At 42.7% G+C, this 27,180-nt stretch overlaps 1 protein-coding gene across 1 annotated transcript in view; it reads right to left on the bottom strand.

Moving 5' to 3' along the window:
• gas7b (growth arrest-specific 7b) overlaps positions 1–27,180 on the bottom strand; it is a 44,684-nt gene that overhangs the window by 4,680 nt on the left and 12,824 nt on the right. Inside the window, exons 2-11 of the mRNA XM_080517690.1 lie at positions 23,344–23,461; positions 16,279–16,356; positions 15,740–15,828; positions 15,070–15,123; positions 12,831–12,920; positions 10,850–10,965; positions 9,913–9,987; positions 4,825–4,903; positions 3,162–3,290; positions 2,554–2,677 (exon numbers count right to left, since the gene is read on the bottom strand). Of these exons, the coding sequence (XP_080373816.1) occupies positions 2,554–2,677; positions 3,162–3,290; positions 4,825–4,903; positions 9,913–9,987; positions 10,850–10,965; positions 12,831–12,920; positions 15,070–15,123; positions 15,740–15,828; positions 16,279–16,356; positions 23,344–23,461 (952 nt within the window). The remainder of the gene's footprint in view (positions 1–2,553; positions 2,678–3,161; positions 3,291–4,824; positions 4,904–9,912; positions 9,988–10,849; positions 10,966–12,830; positions 12,921–15,069; positions 15,124–15,739; positions 15,829–16,278; positions 16,357–23,343; positions 23,462–27,180) is intronic.

Genomic DNA, 27,180 nt, shown 5'->3' with positions numbered 1-27,180 from the left:
AGCAGACAGATGCCCCGCTTCACTTGTTTTGGCATCAGTCTGCTTCACACTGGCAGCCAGACGCCACCAGCACCTCTGTTACATAAGAGTGTGTGGATATAAAAACAAGGCCTTCTCTTTTCTTTTTCTTTTTCCCCTCTCCTCGTGATCTCTCAACACACACTCATGTTTTCACTGTTTTGGCTGCCTCTTTTTCCTGTACACACCTGAGTTCACCTGGAGGATAAACACTGCAAAAAAAAAAGCCCATCCAATTCCTGACAACACCAGAAAATAATATTGTCACTAGCATTAGTAATCAATACTGCGCAATCAATACTGATTTTCCAAAATTGGAAGTTTTGTTTGATATGTCAAATGAGAGCAAATGCTAATGTTTAGCTGCTAATTCTAACTGTAACACCAAATTATACGATAGTGCTAAAAAAAAATGCCACATGTTTTGTCATTTGAGCAATAATGTGGCTTCTGTTGCGATAATCAATTAGCTTCAATGATTGGAAAAAACAAAACAAAAACAAAGACAGGAACCGAAAACCACTCTGGAAAACATCCAAACCTCAAAGTCCGATTATGCTTACTTTCGGAAAAAGTTATAAATAATAGATGTTTCTGGTGAAATTCAGATGTGTATTGATTCACAGCTGAAATAAGCCTCCTTTAAGTGTACCGTTTGAGTTGCATTTGTGGAGGGAAAAAAAATGCATGACTTTTGATATTTACGAGCACAGAAGCAGAGCTGGAACGGTTCTTTCATTTCTATAAAATTACAGATAAAGGTTTGATATAAACTGCACATTCACAAGAAGAATTCATGTATTTTTCAGTTTTCTTTTTCCAATTTCTCTATTGTGACCTTCATGTTGAGAAATCCAGGATTCCTTTTAAGTATTTCAACTAAGTGGAATCACTAGAGAAGCTGCTGTTAAATTTGTTTTAAATCTGTAAAAGAAAAAAAAATGGGTAACTTAAAAAGGTTGTGTCCACTCTAGTTTCTTTTACACCACAGTGAAATTCCTCCCCTGCAGCTCTAATCCCGACGATAGATGACAACACTAAGTGGGAAGTCTATTTTAAGCGGACAGATTCTTAATATATGTGTGAGTGGTATTTGCCCCCCCCCTCCTCCTCACATCACCCACCCCACCCTACCCCGAAGGGCAGTGGAGCTCGGCCGCCGCCCACACCTCCCTGTCGCTCGATGTGTGAAGGCGGGCCGGCAGAGCGGGGAGGGTTTTTTTCGTCCCTCCGCTCCCATCGTCTGCACTTTGAAAAGAAAACACAGTCTGGCCGGCGGTGCTGATAAACGCTTGTGAGTCACGTTAATGAAAAAGACAAACACAGCGTCTCGGGGTCACGACTCGATCTCTGATGACCGCTTCAGTGGAGGGCTGCGGTGGGGAGGGACCCGACTTAATGAGAGCTGGATTAAACATTTACAGGGAACAGAATGACAAAAATGACGAGAGGTTTGGAGACGAGTCTATGCAGCGATCGCAAACTTTGATTTGTTGGCAAACGTGGCTCTTTGGACCCAATATCCACGGAGCTTTTTCAAAAGACATGTAAATAAACTAGGTATTTTTCATTTTGAATTCATGAACGATGAACAATGGTGTTTGGAGACACTGAAAACACAAGTTTTTGAAAACGGCTCTGAAAATGTGACTATTTGAAGACACTCTTGTAGAATGTAGAAATGTTGCTTGAAATTGTAGAATATGTTGAATATAATAAGACTCCAGATAAAAGAAAGAGGCCGTTGAAACTTTAAAGTATTTCTTTGTTGTGGTGCAGAGTAACCATGGTGAAAATGTCTATATTTCCACAAAACCAAACAATTACTATGGAAAATGATTACGATCTCAACATAAAGCCCATTTTCATGAAAATTTGCATCCGGTGCAAAATGCTATGAAAAGCCCACAAAACTTCTCCAATAACTGTTGCATTATGGGTGTTTTTAGAAATTTACCCTGACAGCATGGCTTTCAGGCAGATTATAGCCTCTTTCAGTTTGGTGTCTTGTGTTTGACACCCCTGGTTCAGAAGTAACATAAAACAAAGAAGAGTTTTAGAAGAAAACACGACGGTGCGGCTCAATAATCAATTGAAATACAAGTATAGCTTCATCTTTTGTCACAAAAAAATGTCTTCAAAACAAGTTTATTTTATGTCCGTTAAAATTTTTCAGCACAATCTATAAGATATGAAATGCTAAGAACCAGTAACGAACGTCCGCCAGTCGATACCGAATACTTCAGCTCATCGACATGGACGGTCCCCCTCCCCCACACATACAAACACACACACACACACACACACACACACACACACACACACACACACACACACACACACACACACACACACACACACACACACACACACACACACACACACACACACACACACACACACACACACACACACACACACACACACACACACACGCCGTACAAAGGCCTCGGCTACCTAAAACAACAAACACCTGAGTGAACCCGTGACCCCGGAATGACCCCCGGCGTTGCACTTTGACCCCGGGGCTCTGACCTGCTTGCGTGGATTTCCTGCGGGCTTTCTTGATGTCCTCCTCGATCTTGTTGCTGAGTTTGATCTCCAGCTGCTGCGTTTTGACCTCCAGCTCCTTCTGCCTGTCAGACAGAGCTTTTCGGGCCTGAAAGACGACAAATCAGAGCCCGAGTCAGAGATCAGTGTGTGGGGGAGGGGGGGGGGCAACGAATTCCTGCTTTTTGTTTTTTTACACCGTGTACTCTGCACAATGTTCTAGAAATGGGCAACATTTCAATTGAACCTTCACACACATTACGGACTCCATTCACCGCGGAGTTCTCAACTTTCATCTGTCATGTAGTGTAAAAGCTGCCACATGTCATGGCCGCTATCTTATATCCTGTCCCGAATGCTGAATTGTCCATGAGTTTTATCTGGGAGTAACTGTTTGGTCGCCTCGAAGATGACAGATGATGTGAGACAGATTCGCCTTCGGGCTCCGGCCAACTGCTTTTTTTCTTTCTTTTTAAAAAAGTTTTTTTACACTGTAAAAGTGGGAAATGCTCCAAAGATGGATCCCGCTTGTGAAAGACATGTGGAATTCCAACCAGGCCGGATGATTTTACGTTCAGTGCGCGTGTGACTACCTTCTCCACGGCCGCGTAGCGAACCACCAGCTGCTTCCGAAGGTCTGCGATGTGGTGGTCGAACCTCTTCATGTCCTTCTTGAAGTTCTCGCGGAAGGTCAGAAAAGGCTTCTCCACTTCACTTTGGAGCTGCAGGAGGAAACAGGCAGGGAGGTGAACGGCGAACGGGAGGTAATGAAAGACACGATTCAGGAGAAATCTGCTTACCGTAACAACGCAAGTAAAAATGGGAAAGCTTGGTCGAGTTTTGGCCGTCGGTTTTGCACGAAAATAAACCAATTCTTTTGAAAAATGCTCCGTCTCTGTGTAAATGTGGAAAAACCTTTTGAAAGGGATGCCGCTTTTTTCTTTTAAGGTAATGGCTTCTTTTCATTGGTGATGATTGTCAATACTTGTATCAAAATCGGTATTTTTACAGCAAAGAATAGTGTATTTTTCAACGAAATGCATGGATGATGTGCAGTGAGCTGGACTCACTTGCTCGGTAGCCAAACAAGTTTGGAAAGGAAGCTGAATTTGTACACATGACATTTTGTGTCCGCAGTCCAAAAAGAGCCCACATAACTTTGGATTACTTTCAGATCTCCGATAAGAGGAAAGAATCTGTCGGGCTGATTCATGAATTGGAGGAAAATCTGAATCTCGATGCAGATAGAGAAACCCTTCATGCATATTAAGTGCGGTAAAATGACTTCTTTTGTTGCTAAAGCTATCAATCCTCCCTTTGCGTATCTGATTTAATTATCCCGAAACCTTAATAAGCTCCTCTTCTTGGCTTTCGACAGTATGTCATCATCGTCTCGCTCTGAGCCACTTCAGGATGAGAAATAGTTTGATCTGCAGGAGTCAACCAGGCAGAGTATGAGGTATGAACGCCGCCCGGCTTCCTCTTCCTTGCGGAAGGTGAAGAGCGTCTAAAGTAAGCAGTGTAGCGCCCAGCTGTACTCGTTTTGACTGGAAGCAGCCTGCTCTCTGGTCATATGATCCCAATAAGCGGTGTGGCGTTCGGTCCCAGCTGTCGCTGATGAATGGGATCTGCAGCTCCTTCCGGAAGTTGCCCCGCAAGTCACCGTTCAAAGTTCATTTCCACTCCAATCCTTCCCTCTCCTCCTCCGTGGAGCTGGACGAGCGCCGCACATCTGCACATCTCTGGAGGATCACATCACCGACTCCATTTCCTCTCGCCAGTGCAGCTGTAATCCCGGCCTTTAACTTGGGTCTGCCCTCGTACCCCTCCCCCAGGGAAAAGGAGCTCAGATTCAGGATTTCTCTCCTGATTAGCACTGGATTGTTTCTGGACTGCTCAACATTTTCTAATGGCAGCTGTAGCGTTTCTTACCAAAGGGGAATCAATTAAAAGGACTAACACTGGTGCTAACTTTTCAAAGCCTCACCGTCACCAGGAATTTTTTTTTAACTGCATCTAATCTCATGGAAACACGTCCGTCTGTCCTGTCAGTCAATAACTGTGATGTTGGACCAAATAATTTCTTCAACACATAACAGACAGTTCAGGTTCTTTTGAATCGAGTGAGATGATGCTCTCGGTGTTTGAGGTCGTATATAGACTAATGTCTGTGCATTTACCCAATAGTCTGCTCCATCTATTACATACATTTGGCTTCACATCCATGAATCTGTGAGCTGATGTCAGATGAATTACCTTGGAGGAGAACTTTAGGTGAACCTCGGCTTCATCTGCTAGGCTCTTCTTCAGCTGGGCCCAAGCCTCCCCCAGAGTCCTGGGAACAGATAAGAAAGAGGGGGGGGTGGGGGGTTAGTGCTGAATATCTCACACCAGACAGGACCACACACCTTATACAGAGACGAGGAGATGAGGTTTAGACGAGGCCCAGTGCAAAAGTTCACGATTGTTCGCAGTTCGACACGACTCCGCTTAGTCTCTTAGCTGCAAAGCTTCGACGCAGCCGGAGGGAAGCAACATCAGCATCCAACGATTTCGGATTGAGCGATGAACCTTATGTAATAACGGCTCGTCTCTTTATTCGGCCAGGCCGGCGATTTGTTTTGACTCTGAGAAAGTGAGCGGAGCAGCGCAGACAGCTTTCCTTCATATTTCATCAGACTGAGGGCTGTGGAACAATGAGCCGGCAGGCGGGCGGCGGTCCCAGACACGAGGCTTTAGGTCCGGAGCTGACGGTCTTCACGGGTTAGCGGGCCGCTTCAAAGCGCCGCTCTGAATGGGAGACATGTGTGGAATTCCCTCTTGCTGACATCCAACGCATTCCTGAGCGTCGTCAAAGGGAAGTCAGGCACCTGCAGCTCTGTCCGGGCCATCGGGAGCTTTTCAGAATCAAGAGATCCATTTATGGCTCAAGATCGTGTAAAAGTATGAAAAGAACTCCAAACAAGTTTTACAAGGAAGTCGGTGTAGCGGCACTTTAATTTCTTTAAGGTGCCGCTCCGGTGAAGACAAGGAAAAAAGCCAAAGTGTGTCCAAAGTGGAGTTTTTCCTTTGGCTATGACAATCCGTTTATTTTCATGTCGTTTCCACAAGTCAGTGACTATCATTAAGTACTCAGCCCACTACCAAGTTCTTATAACCGCATTACTTTTCCTCTATCACTCACCCTGACCCGTCTCCCTGACACGCTCTGAAAAGTGATTGCTTCAATTACGTGGAGGCTTTATAACCTCCACCTTGCCCCAGCTCCACCTAATGGGCGAACATAAAATGGGCGCAGCACACAAAGACAACAGAAATAAACAATAATTCCATATGAAACACAAAATGGCTCCAACAGTCGGGCTTCGTTTTGTCAGTCCCTTCTACGACGGTGTTCACTTTTCTCCACTGGACGATTTGGATAAATTAACGGAAGCAAAAAAAACAATCACAAACATGCACCTTGAAATTTGACACCAGCATCATCGGCTGTTACTGAAGGAAGATGATTCTGTTAAAAGCATTTGGAGCAATATGAAATAGAGCTGAAACAACTAATCGATTTAATGTAGTAAAATCGACTATTAAAATAGATGTCAGCTAATTTACCCATCGATTAGTTGGTAAAACATTTTTTTTACTGGAAGTGGCCCATTTTTTTCCACATTTTCAAACAATCTGCTCTGGCAGTGACCACACTCACCTCGTAATACTGACCTGGGTAAAGAAAGGTTATACGAAAATGTTTGTTTCATTAGTCATATAAATAATCGGCAGATTAATTGATGAGCAAAAATAATCATTAGTTACAGCTCTCATCTGAAACTTTCTATGACGCACATCTTTTCTTTTCTTTTTATTTTAAATCAATGAGGACATTTGGAATTCTAACAACTTGTAGCTGCAGGCTTCCACAGATAGCGGTTACTGGAATACTAAGTCTTCCTTTTCTTCAGCCTCACTGTTGGAATTTCAGTATAAATTCTTTGTCCAAACTTTTCCTCATCAAGTCTTTTTTGTCGTTCCACACGTCGGTCACTCAGCACCACAAATACTGCTGAATTCAAGAAATGCGTACATGCATCCATTCAGGAATGAAAGAATGATGCGGCCGGAACCGATACGGTTGATGTGTCACGCCGGCGCCGTGGTGGTTCGGTTGATGCGGTGTGCGTGTAAGAAGAGGACGACTCAGCCACCGTGGCTGAACAAAGAGGAGAGCACCACCAACAGGACCCTCCTGTAAACACGCCGGCCTTCTGTTTATGCTCTGTGTAACTCGGCAGAATGTGCCTTGTGTATCTTTGAGGTCTAACCAATCAACCAAAGGCATTTCCTTCTCTGTGGAACCTCCTTCATGTGTCCTACATTGTTGTCGGGATGTCTTGTTTACTCTGCTGCACACTTTATCCTTCTTTAATGTCTTCTGTGATATGTTGCAAGGCCATTCACAACCACAAGGCTCTTTTGCGCAAGACCTTCACCGGATGCTTCTGAAGAGCAAATAATAAATAACAGATAATAACACAAGAATCACAAACTACTTGTCCAAATGGGTAACAGCTGGTGTCGGAGACTGTTTAATAATAGTTGTTCAAAATATCAAATAAGTCCTTAAAACAAACCACATTGTGTAAGAGAAAGAGAAAAAAAACCTTGGAGAGAAGAACTGGGAGACGTTTAATTTTAGGAACCAGAGATTTAAGTGCCATAAACATAACATTTTCAAGTGAAAATGAAACATTTTGAAGCATTTCGTATGTTCGTCTGCACGATAACGGTGCTCAGAGTAACTGAAAACACAAGGATGAGGAACTTTTCAAAAACGCTCTGTCTCCGTGTAAATGTCAGGAACTGGTCTGACTCCATCTTATAGCGTATTGTTCTCTGCGTGCATGCGTCTGTGGTTTCATTACAACAACAACCAACAGCGCCAACTAGTGACCCGAGATGCTAACTACATCATTTTCAGCATTTGTCATTTCCATGGAAACAAACGTGGCTTTTCAAAATTGGCACGTAAATGCGAAAATTTTCTGAAAGGGAAAAACGCAAAAAAATACATAAACGGGACTTAAATGTTCTTTTTTTTTTCTTGTTTTTGTTCTCACAGGCCTCGTCCATCCCAAGCATGTAGAATTCCATTCGTTCAGCATTGAAAGAGGCTCGTAACAGAAGCCAGACCATACTGAAAGCTCCTACAGTGTCAGGACGACGAGTGTTATTCACACTCGATGAATTACATCTGTCATGAGCACGCAGTCTCGCAAGTGAGACGCAATCACTTGCCAACAGAAAGCTGCATCTGAGGGGAAATGTATCTCCTGCATGTACTTCATCCAGTCACCACAGCTCAGACAGAGCAGGAGTCGAGCAAAAATATATATAGAAATATGTTTTTTTTTTGTTTTTTTAAACACGTCACATGCCTCATGGCCACATCGCTACCAAACAAATGGCAAATTCAGGAATAAATAGACGGCCGGTTCTGGGCTGCAGCCAGTCGGATGGTAGGAACCCAGCAACAAAACAGCGATTGTCCAGTTGGACAACGGTGCCGGCCCGAGGGAGAGCATAATGAAAGTATTGTGTTGCACTTTTGCGGGGTGTGGGCAGGCTGAACCGGCTGCTGGCATAATCTGGATTCTATATGGGGCAATTCCATCCCACTCTCCTCCAAAAAGCCGATACGAAGAGGAATTATCGTATAGGCTTGTAAATAGTGCCGCATAACCCGCAGACACACTCATTTGTAGAGCGCCTTTGTCTGGTATCTTTTTCGAAGATGGAGAAGTGAGTCCAAGCAACTTGTGTTTGGTTCTTCATGTAGAGATCCAAGTACGTCTTGCAGAGTGACGGTCTGTTTTGTGACAAACCTGCCGTCATCAAACACTGGAACTTCGCAAGCAAAACACCTTTTCCTGTTTAGTTTGAGGGATTCAACTTGATTCATAAAAAATACAAGGTTTCTTGGGGGTGGGGGGTAAAGTTGCACATTGTAGCTATCTAAATATACACCTACTCTTACGTCCCAGTTTACTAACCAGCGTTCAAGTGAAAACACATCGCTTTTACACTTTCCTTTCAGCGTTTATGTTTTCAAGTTACTCTAAGAAAATCTCTAAAAAATACTTCCCATTAAAGGTATCACTTCTGCACATATATTCATCTTCTGGCTATGTTCTGCAAAAGGTAAATGCTGGAAATACGTGTCTGTATGAGTGGTGAGCCGCGGTGCGCTGCAACCGTAGAAGTATTTCTGCCTTTTCCACAGTCGGAGTGTTTTCAAAAAGTTCTCAGTGGCACCGACCCCCGCCGTCGTGTAAACGAACGCCCAAAACACATCCAAAATTAGTTTGTTGTTTTATCACCTGAAAACCTTGTTGTGTAAACAGGGTATTCAGTAAGAGAATATATGGTGGCAACAAAAAACACGAAGGATCCTTTGCAAGAAGACGATCTGTCCTCTGGATATGAATAGTTAAAATAAAAATATTTTAAAGAAGATAAAAAGGGTGCCAGCTTAGAATTTGTTACCAAGATGGGAGTCATATAATGACTGCTATCATAATGGATTATAACATGTAATTTATGATATTGTATTGACAAGTCGGGATAGTGAATACATGGAAAATCTGTGAAACAGATTCTCAATATCTTTTGAAAATCGGCACATTATAACAATCTATATAAGCCCCCTTTTTTAGCTTTATGATAAAGCAAGTAAGAGAAAGACAAAGAGAATCGGTAATGTTTCAAGTCTGACATTTAACTGCCCGGCGTCACTTCTCCTTGTGGGCCGACGTCCAAGTGTTCTCCTCCCAAACCGGGCCCGTCTCCTCTCAGCTTCCTGTTGCTCTCCATGTTTCTGCGTTCCCTCGGCGGATCAGACAAAGAGCTGCACTCAGCGTGAAATCCCCTCTGCTGTCGCATATGAGAAGCTACTGACTTTCTTCATTTACCCCTGCGGGGCTTTTCCCTGAACTCTCCCTTTAACCCTCTGTGGGGCAGACGACACAAGCGCACATGCACATATGTTTAGTTTTTTTCCACACGCTTCATCCTCTTGTCCCTTGATAAGAAATTCCTCTCTTCTTCATTTTCCCACTTATTCCATCATCTGGTAGTGAACATCCCTCAGCTATGTGGCTCCTTTGTTCCCACTCTGACCTTCACTGTGACCTCCCGGTGGGGAAATATACCCTCAGCAGAGCAATAAAGAAGGTCCTTAATATTATGATTACAAGATATACAGCTCCAGAAACACATCTTTTACATCCAAAGCGGCTCCACAGTGGGAAACGTGGCGTTTGTTGATTCATGCAGCCAGTTCTTCACACTCACCCTTCTTCCTGGCCGGCGAGCGGGATCTGGGAGAGCTTGGAGAGGTTCTTGGCGTACTCCTCTTCGATCTTTATCCTGTCAGGGAAGCAGAAGGTTTTGGATTACCACACAGACTGCAAATTCTCAGGACCCGTTTAAATGTTTCAAGTATAAACACATTGATTTTGTTTCCGAAATGTTTTGACGCGTGATCCAGATGATGGTGCAGCACCGAACTAATTATGAATGATTCTTTGTCTGGCATAGGCGGAACTATTTACTATGACCGCAGTGCGCATGTGCAACAGTGGCGTCACAGAAAATCAGCATTTTTCCTTAAGAGACATCTTAAAACAGTTTTTTCAAAGTTCAGTTTTCAGTGGCTCCAAACACTGTTTTTTGTTTTGGAAAACTTTCGTGTTTAGGTGTTTTGAAAACGATATCTGTTCCACTTCGGAAGCAGTTTTCAGTGACTCTGAGCACCGTTGTCGTATAAACGAACTCCTAAGATGCAAAGAAAAGTTAAATTTTTCACGAGAAATTGTCGCGAAAACAGGGCCAAGAACCATTGTAAGAACCCTGTTTACACAACAATGACTTGATTGAAAACATATTATTTTTGCATTTTCATTTCAGAAAGGTTTCATGTTGAGACGGCTATGTTTTTGAAACCAGTCCGTTCTAATTTGGAATTCGTTGTTCAGTATTTCAGTGACTCTGAGCACCGTTGTCGTGTCAACCCCCAAGATTCAAAAACATTTTTACTTGAAATCATTGTTGTCCAAACAAGCCCTCGGTTTCTATGTGTATTTTCCCTCCATTGAGCAACACGTCGATGACAGAAAAAAAAAAAAAAAAAAGAGGAAACGGTTTGCTTGAATAGTTTGGTGTTCATGGTAACCCGAGGACCTGGCGTGAAAACCGCGATGAGTCGCTGGCAGATCGGAAAAGCAGATACCTCTCTCGGATGAACTCTGCCATCTCTTTCTGCATCTGCTTCCCCTTCAGCTGTTTGTGCACCAGCACCTCAAAGCCTGTGATGCAGCCGTTGCCCTGGGGATCCTTCTTATCGTTCTGCGAAGGCAAAAAAACACACACACACACAGAGAGAGAGAGAGAGAGAGAGAGAGAGAGAGAGAGAGAGAGAGAGAGAGAGAGAGAGAGAGCGAGAGAGCGAGAGAGCGAGAGAGCGAGAGAGCGAGAGAGCGAGAGAGAGAGAGAGAGAGAGAGAGAGAGAGAGAGAGAGAGAGAGAGAGAGAGAGAGAGAGAGAGAGAGAGAGAGAGCTGTCAGATGCTGAGTAACAAACACGAGGACGTCATAGAAACACACAGATCTCAAACCAAAACCTGAGACTGAATTTCATCAGGCTTCTAACTTTCTTACTGGGCAGGTAAAACTGGTAATGTATTACGACATGACATGATTTGCAATAAATCCAAACTAATAGATGATGATAATGTACAATTTTTTTGCCCCCCAATCACATGTGCGTCTTTAGTTGATTTAAGCCATTTTATTCAGCATTAGGAACATTTTGATTAGACAAGTTTCCTTTCATGATATGAATTCTGTCTATTTAAATTTGCAGAGCATTAACGTACAGTTCACAGAACATTATTTTACAATTCAGGAAGTCTTTTGCGACATGTTTTTTTTTTTTGTTTTGTTAATTTTGCAATGAGAAGTCACATGAACTTATCGAAAATATTCAAATTTGTATTTGTTTTCATCCAGGACAACAAGCTACAGAAAATAATCTTAACTCCTTTCTTCTATTCCGAACAATTTATTGTGGGAAGCTATGGCAGCTAGGAGGCTAACAGTTGCTAATCACTTCTGGAGAAAACAGTAAATACTGCGACGGGAGTCCAAAACAGCCAGGGGGTTTGACGACTGAAATTAATTAAGTTCAAGGGCTGACTGCTCGCTGCTACCACTGTGAATAGGCCTCAACTCTCTCCGTTGTGCCGTCACCACTGTGAGCATGCGATGCGTTAGCCTCGCAGGCCACACCTGGTAGAGATTACACTGCGAGAGGCGGTGTCCAAACAGAGCGGCGGGGTCCAGCTGGCTCGTTGCACTCCTAGCATGTAATGTTTCATCCTGCCGCGGCGTGTTGTTGGATCTGACTGAAGCCGGCGCTGTGTCTCGGCGTGCGGCGCGGCCAGGGCCAGATAAATATGGAGTCACGGTGAAAGATGAGAAGGCCGCGGTGTTGTTTTTGTTCTCATGGACTTACAGGGATGACGCTCATTCATTGATTTACTGCGGACGGCGGCAGCGTAAACTGACACAGAGTTCACCGTCTTTGTTATTCTTATGGAGTATTTTTACTCAATGGATTCTTAATCTACGAGATTAAACCAATCGCCATCATCATGGAATGGATTTCTTTGTCCTGTTTACTAATTGGCGATGCGATGACTTTGGTTTTGTTGTCGTACCTGAATCGAAGGTATCACTCACATGAGCATATATAGCTTGTGAGCTTAATGCCAACCGACCTTGCAAAATACACAATAACATTTAAAAGCAGTTGCGCTTAAATAAATTGTGCATCCACTATTACAAAACACCTATACCAACTGAAGGTTTTACAAACTCATTGATAATCGGTACATCCGTATTATGAGGACTGTGCAGTGTTTTCCATCAAACCACCAGCACTGTGTTTTTTGGACCATCTTTCTCTTTCTTTTCAGATTCCAGTGAAGCACCTCGGAGTGTTCTCCTCCCCTGGATGTTGAGTGGTCCTAAAATGTTGGCATTAACGATTCTGCCCTCCCGACATGTTCCAGGACTACAGGGTAAGACCACTTTGCTCCAGCGTGCCTAATAAACTCTCAGCTTGGTGTCAGGGGTTTTTTTTGCTGTCAGGGCAGCAGGGAAACTGATTTATAGTTTTCAAATGGCCTCTTAAATGTTGTGGCGAACTTACCCAGAAGTAGTCGCAGTAGCTCCACTCGTCGGGTTTCAGCAACTGCTGCTCCGACATGCAGGCGGGCAATGGGAACGTCACGGAGTTAATCTGCGGGAGGAGGGCAGAGGGCACCACCGAGAAGGACGTTTAATGGGGAAGTTTACAGACAAGCTTTGCTTTGGTGTCAACGTACAGTACAGCGGCTCCATGCTTCTACAAGCATCTCATAAATGAAGGCACCGTTTACGCGACAACATTTTAAGTGACAACACGTTGTTGTAGCGTTTTTGTTTCAACAACATCTTGTAAATGGCCACCCAAAATGCAACAACTTTTTTTGATGTAAACGCGGTCTAAATTCAAGGTAGACTTCACTCTGCTTCGTGTCTCTAGCCATGAGTAAACGACACAGCAAAGAAGACACTACTGACCCGCCCGACATTGTTCGTTCACTCCTCTCGATGCACCTTGTCCTTGAGGAGAGAAAATGTTGTCCGCGCAACGTTTGTTGTCTTTTCCTGTGATTCATGGTTCGGTATTTTAAAGGAACACTTTCCACTCTGGTCCAGAGCAATCAGACAAATGGATTCCCAGAGATTAGCTTTAATTATCTTTAATTCTCAGCTGTGGAGGCTGTAAGCCTTCCTGCTCTGAAACGCTCGGTGTTACTCTGTGGAGCAGAGCTGTCAAACTTCTTTCACGGCCAATGAAATGATCACAGAACCACTCCACATTTTCTTCTTTGTTATAGAGCAACAACAGATACTGTAGTGGACGAATTCCAATTAATGTTTTGTCATCGCAGGCCAGATTCCACCATCCGAACGCCGGTTTCAGCCTGTGGGTCTCAGATCATTTCTTTACACTTTTACTCAGGAGAACACGACCAGCTAACAGCCTCAGGATGTGTTCAGAACCATCTGGTAATGTTGAGTATTACGATCACGATATGACGATATATGCTAAATAAATATAATATAAGATGTGCTGAATAAGAGTTCAATATTTTGTGATACTATTCCAAATCTTGATACTGTAATGGTGATAAATTAGCACCATATCATTCAACAATATGACCAACTCTCTGTAGAGGGTAATGACACTCCGATGTGGTCATAACTTCCTATTTCGGCAAGACAAGGCCTCACTTCCGAAATGCTAATCTTGATCTCTGATTCAGCTGATTCGCAATCGGATTGGAGAATGACATTTAAGAAAAAGAAGCATGATTGGCATGGACCTTCTTGTGTGTTCATTAATGAAACATGTAGTGGCAATAAGCCAGAATTTAGACCGGGGGGGGGGGATAAAACAAGAAAGAAGTACCAAAAATACTTGATGGAACCTAGTATCCCAAAAAGAGATGACTGGTCGATCTGATTAAGGCTAAAATTGAACGAATCTACCTCTCTAAGGATTGTTCTGAAAGTAAAGAATACGCGTTAGTGCAGTCTTCTCAATAATGATGTACAGAGTCACCCAGTTAAACTTAAGAGCAACAAAAGGAGCTCTATCCTCGGTCACATTCATTCACATTAACCTCGGGAGCTGATTTGCCTTCAGCCAGAACGCACAGCATCTATTTGCAAAACTTCATACCGCCCTTCTATGATACTGATGCCGATTCCAGCTCTGCTGATGACTTTTCCAGAGCAAAGACTCGCATTTTAACGACAGAAACAAGAGAAAACAACCCTCAATTCAACCTGATCTTGGCTTATGAAGCTTATAATTTGTATGAACTGGCTTCCTGTGGAGTTTCAGGTGTTGACGGGCTCAAACTGACCAACGTTTCCCCAAGAGTTGGGCCAGCTCACTTAAGACTCAATAAAAGCTTCCACAACGCTCTCAACAGTTGACCACCTCCTCTGACCTCTGACACACGCTGATCTCAAGAACCACAGATATTTTTTTACATCAGAAGTGGAAACAGAAGAAATCAAAATGAGAAGTGAAAGGTTATAAGTAGTTACAGGAACTTAAAAGTTGTTGGTTCACTCTGTTGGCACTTTCCCCAGTGACTTTGAACTGCTGGGAGTCTCTGAAAATGTCTTTTTTAGAATGAAGGTGAGCTTCTATTCGCTCTACCATGCTCTAGAAGTAGCTCTAGCAAATTGACAATAGTCACTTGGTGTCAGTTTTAAAGAAAAAAAGGTCTGACATGATTTTGACCAGCTAGCAAGCTAGTGGTAGTGGTACAGAGCTCATAAAATCTGCTAGCATATACAAAAATTTAAGAGAGTTGTCCCAAACTCACCGTGATGGTGGTCTCCTTGTTCTGTTTTCTGGTGGGGGACGTCGACCCGGGGCTCTGCAGAAAGGAGAGAAATGATATCAAAACCTCTGTCCTCCCTTTTCCAACAACAAACTGAAGCTACATACAGCTAGCAATAAGCTAATAATCAAAATTGAGAATTTAGCTGCTAAATGGGACAATTTCTGAAGATTTATGATTCTCACCAAGCTTAAAATTAACACTAAACTTTACTATTTTTAATATCTGCAAAGATTTTCTATCGATCCTTTTCCATTCTCGTATTGCAGTGAAGTGAAGGTAGCACCAAAGAAATACATTTAGAAATTATTTGGTTTTAAAGGTAAATTATTCTCAACAAACTGCTAATATGATAAAAGTGTGCCATGTTTGATTCACACATAATTAGAGCTACTTTCAGGTGCTTTCCTTAATTCTACGTTCAGTTAGCTCCATCAAATGAAAACGTCTGAAAGGATTGAGGTCATGGAGACATACGAAAAGAGATCAGCAGCTTTGATACGTAGGATGACTGCTTTAATTCCACTTAATGGGATATTCTGCTTCCTTTGCATCCCACAGACTTAATAACCTCCCTGTACAAGTCAAGCTTTAAACATACCGCCTTCTTGATCGGCGTTTGTTTAAAAAAAAAAAGATCCGACAGCTTTACCTGAGGCTCTGTGCTGCTTTTCCGAACCAGACTGTTGTGAGAGTGATCCACGTGGTGCAGAGGACTTCCGCTGGAGTGAAATCCGTTCACTGGAGGAACAAACGAGAAAGAAAACTACATGTAAAGACACAAGGTATGACTGCCCCACTCCACAGTATAACAGGAATTGTTGATTCTACCATGTTAGACAATGGAACTCCTCATAGCTGACGGTTTAAATCCCGACCCAATGCAAATGGTCTCACTTCTGGAAAATGCTCATTCTTTCAAAGTCGGAGGCCAATACAAATCTGAATTATACCCATTGGAAACCAGTCAAGACATCGAGAAATCTTGGATAAAATGCAAATTTTTACAATGCCTTTAAGAGGAGCTGTTTGAATTGAGTAGAAACGAGTTGGTGGCAGAAACCCTGAATGAAGTCAGCTGCGTCACAGGAGAGAAAGTTTCAAGTATTCGTGCTGTTTTTGGCCTGAAAACGGTGGTGTTTCTAGAACAGGTTCCAGAGTGGAGAAATTTGAAAACGCTGCCTCGGCTACCTGCTGGCAGGGAGTTCTTGTGTCGGAAGGAGTTCTTGGGCGTCCCCGGAGCGCTGCATGGCCGCTCCCACGTTGTCTCTGCAACAAAGAATCACAGTGACGTTAACGGAGCAGCGTCGGCTTCCCTCGTTTTTTTTTTTTTGTTTGTTTTGGTTTGGGTGGTGACGGAGTTGTTTGTGAGCAACAATGAAAAGGAAAAGGAGAAGCGATTCCATTCACCAAAGCAAAGTTGCTGCAATCAGAAAAGCACATATTAAGTCACACAGCAACAACTGGAACTGTGTTCAGGCTTTAAAATGGAGAGAAACATAAGTTCCTTGCAAAGCAGAATCAGTGAAAAAGGTAGTTGTTGTAAGGCTGCATAATATATCACAAAGTTTTCATAAAAAAATTTTATTGAACCATGATAAAGGATGGTTCCATTCAAATAACTGAAAGTCAATCAAAAGATTTTGGGAATCAACTCATAATTTTTTTTTTTAAATATGGAGAAATATCAGCATACAAAAGTATTAGCATCATCAACATAAGTGTATTTATCTGAAATCATATTGTTATTGTGACTCAATGACCACCCAGTGTCACGCAGCCCTAAATCTGATATAAAATTAGTTTATGAAAATTATGCAAGTAAAAAATTGTTTTAAAAATTCAAATTTTTTCTCTTTTTGAATTAGTCGATTCGTCTTGAATCTGTCTTCAGGAACAATTCTCGACAAAGGTATTCCGGCTTCGCTGAAAGACGTCCGTCTCTAATTTTTCATACAAAGGTGTTGCTTCTTGATTGCACAGTGTGGTGAAAGTACTGACGATTGACGTGTCAACTTTGACTTAAACATTTATTGGACCATTTTAAAGAACCCAACCTGCATCTTTTATCAGAAATCTTCGTGACACTCGTCCATCATTTGTCCCCATTTTACCCCAGAAGTTTTTGGGGATCGAGAGGACAAAAAGTGTGAGTTAAGTCCATTTTGGGCTGAATTAGTCTCGTCTCTGGGAGTGGAGGACGAATAGACGCACATGCAAAGAGCCCTCATTTCATTGCAGCCTGTATAGATGGCTTCGCTCTGCTCGCCCTAAAAGGGGAAGTGACTGAGCCAAGCCCTCCGGCTCAAATGACACGCATTGGAGGGGATAACTTACAGCAGAGCTACGACTTCACGTTCGATGTCCAACACAGAGACTCACCAGAACTGAATGTTAACTGGTCGTAAACAAATCAATACTGGGAGGAAATCTGGGATATTAATGCAGAAAAATATTGGCAGATCCTTTTAGCTGGCGGGAAATTGCCTGTTGTTGTGAGCCCATGCGTTGCTTGAGGGAAAGTCACAAATTGTAACACAATTAATACATGGGTGACGTCAGATTTAAGAGCAAGGGACAAGCTAGGCTAGAGTACCCAAAGCATGATCACTTCAACCATCAAATGCATTATGAGAAGTATTACAACCGAACATATATTCGTTTTAAAGCTCAGCTCAACTTGAATCTGGTTCAGTTTCTACTCTTGCTGACCATTTGACAGATTCATTATAAAAGGCACAGAAAGACTTACACACCAGCCGCGGCAGCCTTAAAAATTCTTTTAAAGATCTCAATTGATCGCTAAATTGCCTCGACTCTCTCAAATGTCGATCAAAAACCAAGAATTCAGCTCAGTGTGCTCCTATTTTGCATCTGCCAAACAGCTCATCCGCCTCTTTTCAGACTCCTGAAGAGCCTCGACGATGGGAGTTTGTGACATCAATGACTGCGCGAAGCATCCGATGACTCAGCTCCAGAAGGACGGGGGTCTTTAATGGAACACAAAGCAGCTAATTTCTTTTCACGTTCCGTAGAACTCTCTGCATGCATCACCTGGTTCACACGTTCAGTTTGAGACTGAACAGAGGCCACGCTGTAATGGAGGTATGTGAATGGAAAGTCCATTCATTCATGAAAAAAATAAAGACAAAAACAACGGTTTGTTGTCAGTGGCCCCGAGCACAATGTGATGAGAGACACTCCCGACTTGGAACTGAAGGAAAAATGGCCTAGTTAGCGTCGACACTGCTATATTTTATTCATCACACATATGACACAGGTCCCCCGATGCATCGGTTTGCTCCTGTCGCTGGTTTTTTATCAAAGCAGTCCATTCACACTGTGTATCATCCCCAGATAGTAGGTGTGTTTGCTCCTACTGACAGGAAATGCATAAAGCTTGAAAAGAAAACTGTTTTTTTTGCCTGGCTGAGGTTGAAAAGTCATCAAAATGATGAATTCCAGGAGTGCAAATGGAGATGGGTTGGAGAAAAAGCCGAATCAATCCTTTAAAAAGGTAAAAATGTGCACTTTTTTCTTGTACAGTGTCTCTTAATCTAAATAGTTTTTGAGGGAAAACAGAAAACTTTTGGGTGACCATTTACAAGACAATGGTGCTAAGAGCCATTGAATAGGCAACTCTTTGGAAACGGCTTACAAAGTGGAACTTTCTGAAAATGCTCTGACTGTCGTATACGATGGAAATGCTGCACCACGGTAGCAGAAAATAGTTTTCTGCATCCGCACAAGGAGATTGGCAATAACGACAACACAAGAGTTATTTTTTTCTGAACTAGCACCTGCTTCTTTTTGGTGGAAAAGCTCGAAATGTGAGTTGCATTTTTTGTCACATTCATAAATGCCAACGGTAATGGCTTCTACGAAAGATGTTTGGTCCATCCACTAGGAGCAATGGATGACATTTGGCGTGGCGTGTCTTGCTCAAAGGCTTTGACAAATGAACACATGGGGGAATCGAACCTGCAGCCTTGCAATTGAGAGACGACACGCCCGACACTCCTTTCAAAAGACCCTGTAACCTGAGGGGAGTGTGTCATTGCGGTGCATGTGTTTGTCAATGCTCAGATGACACAAACCACACAGGAAGGAAAACCTCGAGCCCCAATTCGAGGAAGCACGACCCTCAAACCCATGCCCGCTGCCGAGTTACCACGGCGACGCAGAAACAAAAACGCACACACATGCACCATAACACGCGGCGGACGGCGTCTAATCGGAGCTGAACTTTAGCTTAACCAGAGGAAAGTCCAGAGAAAATAGCAGACGTGCTATAAATACCGAGCGTTTGGAGAAAAATGTTATCAGATGGCTTTGTTTGGAAACAGCTGCTGTGGAGGGGGCTTAGAAAGAACCACAAACTGGCAGTACAGCGAGTGTGTGTGTATCCCTGTGTTTCAGCACTGAGGGCTTTTTATGCCGTTACCATGCAGCAAAGATGCAGAAAATAAGTCCTGCAGGTTTATTCGCAGCCCTCGGGGGCCCGTTTCACAACGCCACAGCTACAACGATGCCCTCCTCACAAGATACAAATGCTGCTGAAGTGCGCAAAAAAGTTATGAAAAATGTATCTTTTTCTCTCTCGGGAAGCATCCTTCCTTTAACTTTTTCACATTTCTGTGTTTCCGCGACACAGAGACATCAGTGCTGGATTCTCAAAGGCACAAGACAAAGACAGAGACATGGACACCGATGACAAAATGAGTCTGGTTTGTTTCTGGCTCTTCTGACAGGCGTGTTTAACCACCTCATTACAACATAAAAGAGAAGGGCTGGAGGACGAGGAGAAGGGATTCCTCAGGTCTCGTGCCTGGGTGGAGCCCTCAGATAATTTTAGCTCCCCTTCGGGACCATGGCTTGACCACCACAGCCATGATCAGAGGCATATATGATGTGAACAGCCGTGAAGCGGAGCTGGTTTCGCTCTTAAGTGACTGCTAGGCCACAGCCTCGCTCAAACGAAGGATACAAGTGCAAGGAGTCTCCGGATGGGAGTAATTTAGGTCACTTTCCACACCTGGGATGAGCTTCGTTTTGGTCTGGTCGCAGTTTCGTCGAGGAGATGTGCGAGTATAAAATCATGTAGTCTGAGAGGTAGGTCAGAGTTTTGGGGGAAAACTTGTCACTGAGGAAATGTTCGACTCTGGAAAGTTTCAACTAAAGAATCATCCCTCCAATAGATATGCATACGGATAAGCACAAAGCTTTAGTATTTCTGTTTGTCCATTGGAAGGTTATAGATACTGGTCAAATGCTGCAGTACCATCAGTTGCTGCATGGGGGCAGTGTTGACATTAGACGCAATTAACAAATGGGGAAAGTTCTCGAAGACTTTCTCCATTTGTGCCTCTATTCCAATTATCGAGATCAGTGCTCCCTCCTAAATCCGTGCCCATCAAAGTTATTGATTATGTTATAATTCTAAAAAAAAAAATCTCGCTAAATGCTTATTGGATGCACGGAAATACAAAGGCAGAAATGTTTACACCATTTGAAGCACACATATCTGTTTTTATGTGTATATTGAGGAGAAATAAGCATTTAATTATGATGTGAAGTACAGACGGTCATTTAAGAGCAGGTTTGTTTATGCTCTGCCGTCTATCAACTTGGGCTGGACCTGATTATCCAAATACCTCTGAGTGAGGTTTCAGACCTGCTCGAATGGAGCAGACTATCCCTGAAACAAACTGTGGTCTGGACCAAACAGTGCTGGTGTGAAAACGCCCTTAAATCCTTAATTAGTACCATTATCCAGCGGACAAACTGACCATTTTTCAATATTGGTCAGTAATTTCAAAGGTAAAGTGACCAAACTCAATCAAGTTCCAAAACAATGTTCCGGAAAAGCAAGTGTGATTCTTCCTCATAACCACCAGGATTTCATATGTGTGATGCTCCCATCCTACTTTCCACAGTCGACACCTTGGTGGGCTGAAGCCACATTTGGAGGGATGGCACGGAGCTGACAAGATGATCCAGTTCTGATGTTGTGGGTGTTTGTGATTTAAGCAGCTGTCTCTGGAGATTATGCGGGGCTGACGCTGACAGAAACAAATCATAATAGACTTTTAAGTGTTGGCGTGGTTTGAGCTATTTGATGGGAAGTCAAATCTTTCCGTCCCGCGAGGAAGATGAGTGACAGGCGTCAGAAACACCTCCATAAAAACAGGTCGGGGTGGATTTCTCCTCCCTAATATCCACAAAACGCAGCCAGAGAAAGAAGTCCCTGCAAACATTTTGTGTTGAAACAAACACCTCATTTACACCTTCCAGTATACACTCTTGAATTTAGCGGCAATATTCCCAGAGCTCACATGACGACCTGCAAACACGTTCACACAGTCTTCAAACAGAAGGAGGGCGCAAAGTATTTTAGGAGACTTTTTTTTTTCTCCCCTTTTTGTTTTTAAAGCCACAGATTTTACACTCACTACATACTGGTTAGTTTTGTTGATGTCTGCATACCACACATCCCCGTAAACACCCAAAGTACACATCAGAACAGTCTGCCTCCACGACAGGAAGCGACAGTTCAACTGGAAAGGGGATATCAGTGAATCATCAGAATACTCTCGTTATATCCACTTGTTGGCTTTACCATGATCTAGTTTTCATCCTCTACAAAAACTACTAAAATTATATTCTTCTAGATAGATAGATAGATAGATAATTACTTTATTCATCCCCGAAGGGAAATTGTTTTGTTGCAGCAATCTGGTACATATGAATATTATAAAATACAATAGAATAGTAATAAAAGTAAAAAATAAAATATAAAAATATCTGGGTATAAGACATAAAGTAAAGCACAGAACGGAACATGGGCACTTAGAAATAAGCACGAGATAAAAGCAAGATAAATAAATAGATAATATAAGCAAAACCAGGGGTTTTGAATATGGAGCCAAAACCTGCTGATCAATGACATTTTACCTGACCTAACTTTTTCAGGGATTGTTAAAAGATATTGGAAAATGCTAATATGGAGATTTTTACGAATAGAAATAAGTTAACACATGAGGCCCGCCTCTTGGACACTGGTAGAGCTGTGGTGAAAAGACCACTTTCTTTATTACATCGTCAAGTCGGGGGCACAGGAGAGTTAGAAATACCGGATATTAGTATCATCAGTCAGGTTTTACAGCGAGTTCACTCAGGGACAGTAAAAACAGGCCATGTCTGCAGAACAGAGGAGGCTATTAAGTTAATATGACTCTCTGTGTGTGTGTGTGTGTGTGTGTGTGTGTGTGTGTGTGTGTGTGTGTGTGTGTGTGTGTGTGTGTGTGTGTGTGTGTGTGTGTGTGTGTGTAGACACACTGAATGGTGATTGTGTCGACTGGAAACAAGGCGCTGGCGGCAGCCGCCCAGGCCTCGGTGTGCGTCGTCCCTCTGTGGTACCATCACTTCCACGGACAATGAGTTCAACATTTGACTCCAGCGCAGCCGCGCCAGATCGGGAGGTATCGTTAAGCAAGATAAAACGCCGCTCCGCTGTGTGCTTCATTAAGAACACTGCTTTATGGTCAATTCTTTTGCCCGCTTACAAATAGAGCTGTCGCCGCTTCAAGGAATTGAGTTCAGACTGATTTAAAACGTGCTTTTATAGGTTAGAGAAGCAAACCTTTTGACTCACATGACAACATTTCAAGTGAAGAAGCATCGTTTTTGTGGTTTTGTTTTAGAAATGTATTATATGTACACAGCAACGTTTTGAAAACAATGCCTGTTTATACTGAAACAACAGAAATGCTGAAATCAACATAGTTAGCATGTTCAGCCAATTGTTTTTGTAATGAAACACTAGTGCATGTGCAGGAATACCAGTCAAGGTACTGTTACCTTGCCAGCCAGCCAGAGATTGTTATCTCTGCTTTATTTTCCTCAGTTTTTCAGACTGTCTGAACTCATCGCCTGCTTTACTTTAAATTCCACTTTTCTTTTTGGTGACATTTTGTTTACACTGTGAAATACGGTAGAAACACAGGTTTTTCAGTAGCACTGTAGCAGCATTCTGTAACAAAGAGCCATTTAGTCATCCTGGAACAAATAACCCAGTATATTTTAACGTAAATTTCTTAAATGGTGTTATCACCCATACACATAAAGAACAGTGACTTATAGTCCAGAAAATACGGTAATTTGCACAACACAGTGCTCACGGTGAATTTGATTGAGCTTGTTTTTCCTGGACTGATAAACACTTTTAATCAGATGCAACACGCTTTTATCTCCTACCATTGTTTGTGGTGTTGACGTAGTATCGCCGCCCTTGTGGAGACATGTAGCATCTCCACTGAGGAGGCAGGGGGTCTTTGAGGTCCTCGACTGGAAGATGACCCAGAGACGCCGTCCTCTGTCAAAAGCAGAAACAACAATAAAACATCACTGATCATGAAAAGGTGGGTAAACAGCATCATCGCGCTCGCTCCGAGACAATTTATTTCCCAAGCGTCTCTGATAATTGACCGTAATTTCTGAAGATAAACAGACGAGAGGCCGAAAAAAGAAAAAAGAAAAAAAAAATTAGCTCAGGCTGCACTGCCGACGCAGCAGAAACTTGCCTGGGTTCAATAAAGTTCAATGAGGTTCTCATTTCCTCAAGTATTTCACAACCGAAAAGCCATGACATCATAGCGAAGAGCGGTCCGAGCTGCCTCTGCCGCCACACGGAGAACAACAAACTGCAGCGGAGCTCCAGCGTCAACGTTCGTGCACACAACACACGGCCGTGGGACAGCGGAGAGCACGCAGGCAAACTGCGCACATCTGCTCCCGATTAGCAGCAAAACAAAGCACTCAGACCGTCCCAACACGTTGTTGGAGATGCTGTGGTGGAGTCCTGGGAAAAGCAGAAAGAAATTCCAGCTCCAGTCGCAGCCACAGTTTCTGGAGCCGGGGTCAGAGAAGGTCTGGCATGACGAGGTCGGCGTAAGAATACGATTAGTGCATAAGATATGTCTTTAATGATCACATGCAGGACAAAAAGGAGGAGGATTTGGAGCTTTTAAAGTCTTAAACCCCCACGGGGACATTCTCAGAAATACATTAAATAGGGTGGTGTCCTGTAAGGCTTTGAGGGTATTGTGTCAAAAGCTTTCATGCCAGGATAGTTGCAGGACTTTGTTCGATTGCCAAAAATATTTCACACCATTATTTGATTTGTTTGGACCCCGTTTACATGACATTTGAAATGAAAACACGTCATTTTGCCGCGGCATGTGATCCAGATGTTGTTGCAGTGAACGTACACTCAATTGGAGAAGTGCTACTAGAGTCAAGGGCAAACGCCACTCATACATGCACGGAGCGATTTATGATGACCGTGGGGCACGTGCGCAGTAGCAGCATTTTCAGAAGGTTCAGTTTTCCCCGCTTACATGACGGAGCGTTTTAGAAAAGTAAAATTTTCATTGAAGTAGTAAATAGTTCTTCTGCCCATGTGCGATTAGATGGACAATAACAACAGTTTGTCTCCAGAGTGTTCATGACTCCAGGTCCATAGGTTTCTTAACACACATGCCTGCTGTGCATCGGATCAGGTGTTGGTATGTGACACAGATTGAGGAGGAAGTGGTGTGGAATGAGGAAACCAGTCGTCAGTGACACCAAACTGACACCAACAGGGGAACAGCAGGAATGTATTGGGATCTAGGAAACAGGAATCTCATTCTTTATCATTTGGTAAGAGAAGGAAACTTGAAAGAGGATGTATATTCAAAACTTCATTGAGGTTGAATACCTGAAAGCGAGTATGAAACACTCTTATGAACTACGATACAGATCAGAATCACAAATATTTAACCATTTTTAACTTAAATCTATTCAAAATCGGACACATTTCTCTGATGATTACAGTAAAACCACAGCAGCGAAAATGTGGTTTCACAACAACAATCTAACATTTGACAAAAAAAAAACGTGGAGGAAAACCACTTCTCGCGACGTGGACACGTGACAAAGAAATGAAAGTCCTTATCAAAGCCAAACCACAGATTACAGTCGCAGAACAGCTGAGTGCTGCACACCCGCTTCGCTTTTACTCCACACATGTTGCGTCTAAGTCAAACAACTTGTGATCTCGCACATTTGCTTTCAGTGCGTTCGTGCGTGACTGTGAAAGCTAAGCGAGGGCAGCCAATGAGTTGGACCTGCTGCACTGTGCTGGATACATAATGTAGACTCCAGCTGGATTCAAGTATGACCTAACCCTTGATTTGCAATGTATTGAGTTGATTTGGATCTAATCCATTCGGTGCATTGTCAAGTCATACAGATCAATGGCATTGCGCCATTGCGAGAACCAACATGGTCCACACTCAGTGAATGCTTTTCAAGTGGTATTGCACCGTTGCGAAACAATTTTAAGTACTTTTGGAAAATGCAGAGCCTGACAAAACTACATGGTAGTGCTTACAGGGAGCATTGCAAACGGCATTGCAACATAGTGAAACAGAAGGTAAATAGCATTGCGCCATAGCACAACAGGACGGACAGAACACAGTCGGGGAGTGCAGTTTAAATGACATTGCGCCACATCAGGATGTGAAGAATGTGACACTGTGCTGTCACAGAACAGATGAAATGGCAGTGAAGCGTTGCAGAACACGATGTACGCGACATTGCAGCGTAGAGCAGCAGAGCCAAACTTAGTTTCAAGGCCACATACAGTCAATCTAAGGCCCCATTTCAAGTGAAAGTGCGTACTTTTTTCATGTTACGTTTCAGAAAAGTTTTGTTTTACATGGCAACGTTTTGAAAATGATGTTTGTTTAAACAAAAATAGTAGAACTTGCCTATGTGCAGAGGAACTATTTACTACAGTCGTTACGTGCAGTAGCAGCATTTCAGAAAAAACTTTCCACAAAGTTCCACCTTGGGCGCCGTTTCCAAAGAGTTGCATTTTCAGTGGCTCCGAGCACCGCTGTGTAAATTGACAACCAAAACACAACAAAAGTTTTCTTTTTTCACTTAAACGATGTTGCATAAACAGGGTTTAGGCTCAACAGGGCTGGACCACGAAAACAACATTTTTCTGCAAGAAATATACAGCACATATCAAGAATGCTCACATTTGTGGCAATTTTAACAATATTTACAAACTTTCTGAAAGAGTCAAAGTTCAATCTAAAATCCAACAATGTCACAGCAGCATTTCTCTTTAAAGTAACTTTTGTAAACGCAGTATTCCTGCAGCCTTGAGCAGGCATTAATTCAGAAAGTCAATATGGCTTGGATGCTAATGCTATTTCGTGAGCGAGCTTTAAGTGCTGCATCACTTGGCTATTGGAGAGGAGCATTGTTACCTTGTGTCAGTCAGATTTAGGTTTCAGTGTTTCTTGCACTTCTACGGAAAAAAATGTGACCCCCGAATGGACAAATTAGGTAGAGCATTTCATTTTCTAAGTTATGGTTATTCCTTGGGCTGGATTTAAACCCTATTGCAGGATGTTTGACATCCCTGCCACATTGGAGATGAAATGGACAAGACGTCCCACTGTGATGTCTTCTGATAGCTGGATCCAATGCGAATGGTAAATTGTAATTAACATTGCAGAACAGGATGTAAATACCACAGCATCATTACAGCGCATTATAGACAAAACATTGCACTGTTGACAAGTGCCATGGAAATGACAGCAGCCTTGCAGAATGCAAAGTAAATGACTTTGCAACTGTTGTGAAATGCAGTGAAAATACCATGAGACCACAGCAGAACACTGTGGAGAGTCTGTGCTGCAGAATGTGATGGAAATGACTTCAGATCTCAACCTCAACCCCTGTTAATTACATTGCTCTGCAGTATTAACCGCTCAGGAATTCAATACATGCATAATGAACCCGAAAAGCACAATTCAAATCGTTTATACGTAAATATGGAAGGAGAACAAGTCATATGGAACGAGTTATTTTTATTGACTGTTAAAAAAAAAAATGGAACACTTTGAGTTGGCAAAGAAAAATAAGGCTAATATCAACATTATGCTATTTGCTTTGTTTTGCAACATACAATGAATCGCCCCCGCCCATAAAAAGTCCTCTTTTTGTGGAAAAATGCAACCAATGAACATCATT

Source organism: Blennius ocellaris (assembly GCF_963422515.1).
Source record: "Blennius ocellaris genome assembly, chromosome: 21".
Classification (NCBI taxonomy): domain Eukaryota; kingdom Metazoa; phylum Chordata; class Actinopteri; order Blenniiformes; family Blenniidae; genus Blennius; species Blennius ocellaris.
The sequence above is the reverse complement of the archived record's forward strand: the minus strand, read 5'-3'. Positions and strand labels throughout refer to the sequence as shown.